At 39.3% G+C, this 7,104-nt stretch overlaps 1 protein-coding gene across 5 annotated transcripts in view; it reads right to left on the bottom strand.

Annotated features, from left to right (window-relative positions):
• ATP7A (ATPase copper transporting alpha) overlaps nucleotides 1-7,104 on the bottom strand; it is a 150,456-nt gene that overhangs the window by 25,770 nt on the left and 117,582 nt on the right. For all 5 annotated transcript variants that reach the window (XM_024129492.3, XM_055081746.1, XM_055081745.1 and 2 more), the window contains 3 exons: nucleotides 5,941-6,174; nucleotides 4,702-4,793; nucleotides 2,827-2,954 (listed from right to left, as the gene is read on the bottom strand). In XM_024129492.3, coding sequence (XP_023985260.1) covers nucleotides 2,827-2,954; nucleotides 4,702-4,793; nucleotides 5,941-6,174 — 454 coding nt within the window. The remainder of the gene's footprint in view (nucleotides 1-2,826; nucleotides 2,955-4,701; nucleotides 4,794-5,940; nucleotides 6,175-7,104) is intronic.

Raw genomic sequence — 7,104 nt, 5'->3', positions numbered from 1 at the left:
GATCCCTTGATCATTATGTAGTGTCCTTCTTGTCCTTCTTGTAATAGTCTTTATTTTAAAGTCTATTTTGTCTGATATGAGAATTGCTACTCCAGCTTTCTTTTGATTTCCATTTGCATGGAATATCTTTTTCCATCCCCTCACTTTCAGTCTGTATGTGTCCCTAGGTCTGAAGTGGGTGTCTTGCAGACAGCATATATAGGCATCTTGTTCTTGTATCCATTCAGCCAGTCTGTGTCTTTTGGTTGGAGCATTTAATCCATTTACATTTAAGGTAATTATTGATATGTATGTTCCTATTACCATTTTCTTAATTGTTTTGGTTTTGTTTTTGTAGGTCTTTTCCTTCTCTTTTTTTGCCTGCCTAGAGAAGTTCCTTTAGCATTTGCTGTAAAGCTGGTTTGGTGGTGCTGAATTCTCTTAACTTTCGCTTATGTGTAAAGGTTTTAATTTCTCCATCAAAACTGAATGAGATCTTTCCTGGGTAGAGTAATCTTGGTTGTAGGTTTTTCCCTTTCATCACTTTGAATATGTCCTGCCACTCCCTTGTGGCTTGCAGAGTTTCTGCTGAAAAATCAGCTGTTAACCTTATGGGGATTCCCTTATATGTTATTTGTTGTTTTCCTTGCTGCTTTTAACATTTTTCTTTGTATTTAATTTTTGATAGTTATTTAATGTGTCTCAGCGTGTTTCTCTTTGGCTTTATCCTGTATGGTACTCTCTGTGCTTCCTGGACTTGATTGACTATTTCCTTTCCCATGTTAGGGAAGTTTTCGACTATAATCTCTTCAAATATTTTCTCAGATCCTTTCTTTATCTCCTCTTCTTCAAGGACCCCTATAATCCAAATGTTAGTGCATTTAATGTTGTCCCAGAGAGCTCTGAGACTGTCCTCAGTTCTTTTCATTCTGTTTTCTTTATTCTGCTCCCTGTCAGTTATTTCCACCATTTTATCTTCCAGGTCACTTATCCGTTCTTCTGCCTCAGTTATTCTGTTACTGATTCCTTCTAGAGTATTTTTAATTTCAGTAATTGTGTTGTTCATCACTGTTTGTTTGCTCTTTAGCTCTTCTAGATCCTTGTTAAATGCTTCTTGTATTTTCTTCATTCTGTTTCCGAGATTTTGGATCATCTTTACTATCATTCGTCTGAATTCTTTTCCAGGTAGGTTACCTATTTCATCTTCATTTATTTGGTCCTGTAGGTTTTTGCCTTGCTCCTTCATCTGTAACATATTTTTTTGTCATTTCATTTTTTTTTCTTTGATGGGTGGTGTTGTATTCCTGTCTTATTGGTTGTTTGGCTTGAGACATCCAGCACTGGAGTTTGCAGGCAGTTGGATAGAGCTGGGTCTTGGTGCTGAGATGAGGACGTCTGGGAGGCATCACCCCAATTGATATTCCCTGGGGTCTGAGGTTCTCTGTTAGTCCAGTGGTTTGGACTGGGAGCTTCCCACCACAGGAGCTTGGGCCCAACCTCCAGCCTGGGAACCAGATCCCACAAGCTTTGTGGTGCAGTAAAAAAACAAAAAAAAAGGAAGAAAGAAAGAAAAAAAGGAACAGTACAATATCAACGAATAAAAAATAAAATAAAATTAGGAAGATAAAAATTGTATTAGGAAAAATAAAATTATAATTGAAACAACTGCAACAAGGTAAAATAAAACCACAACAGAATAAAGAAAAAAAAAACAAGGTGGGGGGCAGGGAAGAAGCCAAAAGGAGAGATCACTAACAAAGTATAAAGAATAAAATAAAATAAAAGAAGACTTGGCTATGGGGGCGGAGTTTAGAGGGGGTGGAACTTAGGCAGGGGCAGGGTTTAGGGTGGGGCAGGATCTAGGCGGGTGGGGGAGTGACGTTTGAGCGTGGGGTGGGCCTAGGCGGGGAGACGTTCAAGCGTGGGGCAGGGCCTCTGCTTAGGACCTGCACCAAAGGGGAGAGGCAGCACGTGGAAATGAGGGCCTCTGGAGTGTGGAGTTCCAGAGTTTGGAAGTAGGGCCCTGAGTGAGGGTGTGTGGGTGGGGTATAGGCCCAGCTCATTGGAGGGGGTCTCCGAGTGTAAAGGTAGGGCCCTGGGTGGGGGTGTGGGGAGGGGCTTGGGCTCTGTGTGGCAGGAGGGAGGCTCCAAGGGCAGAGGATTAGGCCTGGGAGTCCAACAGGCTCCCCGGTGCCTAAGTGGACAGGGAAAGCACTGGCCCCCTTCCCTTCCGTTCCTTTTCGCCCCTCCCCCACCACCTTCCCCAGGGTCTCCCCTGTTCCTGATGGACCCCTAACCGTGGGTGGGTCCCGCTGGGTGTAGGAATGCCTCCCCTCCCCCAGCCACCCCTCAGGGGTGCAAGTCCCAGAGGTCCGGACTTTACTTTTGCTCCCCCTTCCCTCCCACTCCCTCAGGACCTGCACGGCTGGAGGGGGCCTAGGTGGGCAGAGGATCAGGCCCGGGATCTCAGCAGGTTCCAGGGCCCAAGTGGCCAGGGGAAGCCTGGCCATGCTCCCTTTTGATCCTCTGTCCTCCCAGTGTTTCCCTAATTTCCTCCTTTGGGCGTGGGATTCCTGCCCCTCAGAGGCGCCAGTCCCATCCCACCTCCACTTCTCCTCCCCCTTCACTCTCCCCATGCCCCACATCCTACCCGGTGGCTGGGGGTTCCTCCCATCCCCTTAGGTGTCCGTGGTCACCCACTGGTGCATGGTAGGTGCCCTAGTTGTGAGGAGATGCGAATTCTGCATCCTCCTAGTACGCCATCATTTGGACTTCTTTCATGCCTATTTTTAATTAACACTTTGGATTCACTTCACTTTCATGTCATGATCCTCTGAAAGAACATACCTGTGATGAGGGACTCATCTACCATAGAATGTCCTTCAATAACACGCCCATCCACTGGAAATTTGCCTCCTGGAACCACTTTAATGATGTCTCCACGTTGTACAAGTTCCACATCCACTTGCTCTTCACTGGATATGAGTTAAAATAAAAAGCACCATGACAGTATGCTTCTCCCCCTGATCTTTCCATGAAAGCTTTTTAGTTGACATCAAGCTTGTGGCCCCATAATTGCTACCAATGGAAGTTAGAACCAACATCTAAGTTAGGAACTACAGTGTCAGTCTTTTTCACTGTTGGGGAATAGCTCAGTACCTAGCTCAAAGTAGCACTCTAAATATTTGTTGAATAGTCATTGAACTAATAAATAAAAGCTTTAGAAAAAGTGTAATGGGTTTTATTGAACAAAACAACTAATTTATTGTGTACATTTGCCTAAATAATTTTATGAGGAAAGGAATGAGAAATACAAAAGAATGAAATCTAATCAAGTCTTTAGCTCTAACTTCCAGTTTACAGGTAATATAGGAGTTATAGAACAAGTTAAATGATTCCAGACAGAAACAGAGACAAATTTGGGCTGTGGGATTTTCTGAAGGACAACTGATAGATGTTTCTTTACCAAGTCAAATGTATGGAGAGGGAAGAGCAGGAAGGAACAAGGGAGGGAGAACTGGAGAGAGGAGCTGTTCTACATTAAAACAAACAGGTCAGGAGAAAGACAAATACTGTATGATGTCACTTATATGTGCAATCTAAAAAATACAACAAACTAGTGAGTACATCAAAAAAGAAGCAGACTCACAGATGTAGAGAAATAACTAGTGGTTACTAGTGGGGAAAGGGAAGGGTGAAGAACAATATAGGGTAGAGGATTAAGAGGTACAAACTACTATGTATAAAATAAATAAGCGACAAGGATATATTGTACAACATGGGGAATATAGCCAATATTTTATAATAACTATAAATGGAGTATAACCTTTAAAAATTGTGAATCACTACATTGTACACTTGTAACTTATATACTATTGTACATCAACTATAACTCAATTAATAAATCAAAAAACAAACAAACAGGGGCTTCCCTGGTGGCACAGTGGTTAAGAATCTGCCTGACAATGCAGGGGACATGGGTTCGATCCTTGGTCCGGGAAGATTGCACATGCTGTGGAGCAACTAAGCCCATGCACCACAACAACTGAGCCTGCGCTCTAGAGCCTGCGAGCCACAACTACCGAGCCCGTGCACCACAACTACTGAAGCCTGTGCACCTAGAGCCCATGCTCCGCAACAAGAGAAGCCACCACCATGAGAAGCGCGTGCACCGCAGCGAAGAGTAGCCCCCGCTCGCTGAAACCAGAGACAGCCCACACACAGCAATGAAGACCCAACATAGCCAAAAAAAAAAAAAAAAAAAAAAACCCTCAAAACTAAAAACAAACATATCAGTCAAATGCAGTGACACATGGACCTTTTCTGAATTCCATTTCAAACAAAGAAACTTAAAACAGTTTGGAGACAACAGGAGAAATGTTAATATGGACTGTGTATTAGATCACATTAAAGAATAATTGTTCATTTTGTTAGATGCAATATGGGTATTATAATTATATAAGACTATGTCCTTTTTAAAAAATACAATAGGAATATCTGCAGTAAAACCATATAACTGGGATTTACTTTAAAATTCTACTGCAACAACAGAAAGAAAAATAGATTGTATAGATGAAGTAAAGTGTGGCAAAATGTGAATAATTGTTAAATCTGGGAGATAGATTATGTGAGTTCATTATACCTTTCTCTCTACTTCTGTGTATATTTGATATTTTTCCTAAGAAGTTAAAAAAGAGAAGGAAGAATAATGAAGGTAAATACCTCAAGACGATATTATCAGAGTCGAGAGTTACAATAGTTGCTTCTGTAGCTTGTAGTGAAATTAGTTTGGCAAGAGCCTCTGATGTTTTGCCCTATAAATTAAAACACATATGTTAACAATACTAAGGAAGAAAAAGTCTTATGTAAAACAAAGGCATAATCTTTAACATTTATTTAAAAGACAGCTTTAGGAATGTTAATTAGTTCAAATCAGAAAATGTTTCACTTTGAAAATATGAAGTACACAAAATATAAAATGTATTATTAGGTATAATTTATAAATAAATAATGTAAATTAATAAGAAAAACATCAGAACCCAATAGGTACATGAGCAAAGGACATAAATAGGCAATTCATTTAAGAAGAAATATAATACCTGCTGTGTAGAAAAATGTTTATCTCTGCTATTAATGGAAGAAATGCAAACTAAAGCAACTCTATGATACCATTTAATGCCTACTTAGCAAAAATTTAGATAGGAGTCAGTGCTGATGAAGTTGTAGTAAAACTACTTCACTAACATACCCTTGATGGCAAAAATTGTTAAGATTAGTAGCATGAGCCACAGAAAGATTTATGCCCTTTAATCATATCCTTTGTAATTTATCCTAAGATAGTAATTCAGTAGAAATAACTATTAAACATGAATATGTTTAATGCAGGATTACCTAAAATTAAACTCTGGAAACAATCTAACTGAGAACAAAACCAGAATGGTTTAGTAAATTATAGCACATTGATTTGAGAGAATAGTATTCAGAAACACTGAGTAATTATCTAGACTGCAAAAATGGGGAAAAAAACTTTAAAGTGTTAAGGGCACAAAGTGGTATGGATACGATGTTTGCCACTCTGTAAAATATAAACGTATGTGGAACAGGATTAGAAAGTGATTTCCGTTATACCATGGGATTGTGGGTGAATTTTTTTCCATCATTATTTTAAATCTGTGGTCGCATCAATTTTTCCATTAATAATGTGATATAAGTAAAATAAGTACTCTTAAATGTCTCTTAAAATAAACATGGACACACTGTATTATGTAAAGTATTAATTCCATAAATTTGGTAAATCTTCTAAAGGAATATTTAACCTAAAATACTGCCAAAACAAAAATACTTCTTTTAGTACATTGTTAACTACATAAATCAATGTATAGTTCCAATAACTGGTCTAGAAAATATTATGGTCATTTACCCACCCAAGATTTTAATAAATGTCACCCTTTCTTACTTTACCTTTGCTACATGTTCCAGCCACCGGCCTAGTGCAATAAACACAAATAGCATAGGAGGTGTGTCAAAGAAAGTAACAGGGTTCACTTTGGCTCTCTCATACATTGCAACCAGAAGAATAACCAAAGAATAAGCAAATGCAATGGTAGTTGCCAGGACAATCAGTACGTCCATATTTGCAGTTTTATGTTTCAGTGCTTTGTAGGCCTGAATGTAGAAGTGCCAGCCTCCAAAAAACTGTAATATAGAAACAGTGATTAGTGCTTTTAAAAAAAGCTGAAATTCACATATATACCTCAATAACTAAGATATAGTATCAATGTTAATTTCCTTTGGCTTTTATTTAATCCATAAACAACTAAGGAGAGATTATTTTTTTTCGCTGCACCATGCAGCCTGCAGGATCTTAGTTCCCTAACCAGGGATCGAACCTGGGCCATGGGGAATTACCCTAAGGAGAGATTTGTTTTTTTAAGCTGAAACAATAGTGCTTGTATTTTAGCAGATACGTGTGTGTATGTGTGTGTGGGGGGGATTCAAATTGTTGTACAAGCCCTTGGCAGCTCTCTGCTATGATCCAATGGATATTCCATAATATAAAGAAAGTCAAGTGGTTCTTGGATTCTTCTTTTTGAAGCCAGCAAAAACAAGAACTAGGAAAAGAATTACATTCTTCTGACAATGATTTCTTATATAAAACTCACCTCCCTTTTTTCAAATTCAACCTATCACAAGCTATTGGATCTGTCCACTGTTTTCGTTAGGAAACATAACTGAAAAGCTTATTGTTCATCAGTATAGAGAAACATACTAAGCTGTTTTAAAAATAATTATTGCTTTTTATAAGGATCAGAAAAAGGAATAGATCTATTAGATGGAAGTGTTCCACAGTAAAAGTTTATCTCAAAAGAAGAGTTGAAAAGTCCAAAGGAGACATACAGATGGCCAAGAAACACATGAAAATATGTTCCACATCACTAATTATTTGAGAAATGCAAATCAAAACCACAATGAGGTATCACCTCACAGCAGTCAGAATAGCCATCATCAAAAAATCTACAAACAGGGCTTCCCTGGCAGTGGTTGAGAATCCGCCTGCCAATGCAGGGGATGCGGGTTCGTGCCCCGGTCCGGGAAGATCCCACATGCCGTGGAGTGGCTGGGCCC

Source organism: Physeter macrocephalus, chromosome 21, assembly GCF_002837175.3.
Source record: "Physeter macrocephalus isolate SW-GA chromosome 21, ASM283717v5, whole genome shotgun sequence".
Lineage (NCBI taxonomy): Eukaryota > Metazoa > Chordata > Mammalia > Artiodactyla > Physeteridae > Physeter > Physeter macrocephalus.
Note: the sequence above shows the minus strand (reverse complement) of the source record. Positions and strands in the feature narration are given on the sequence as shown.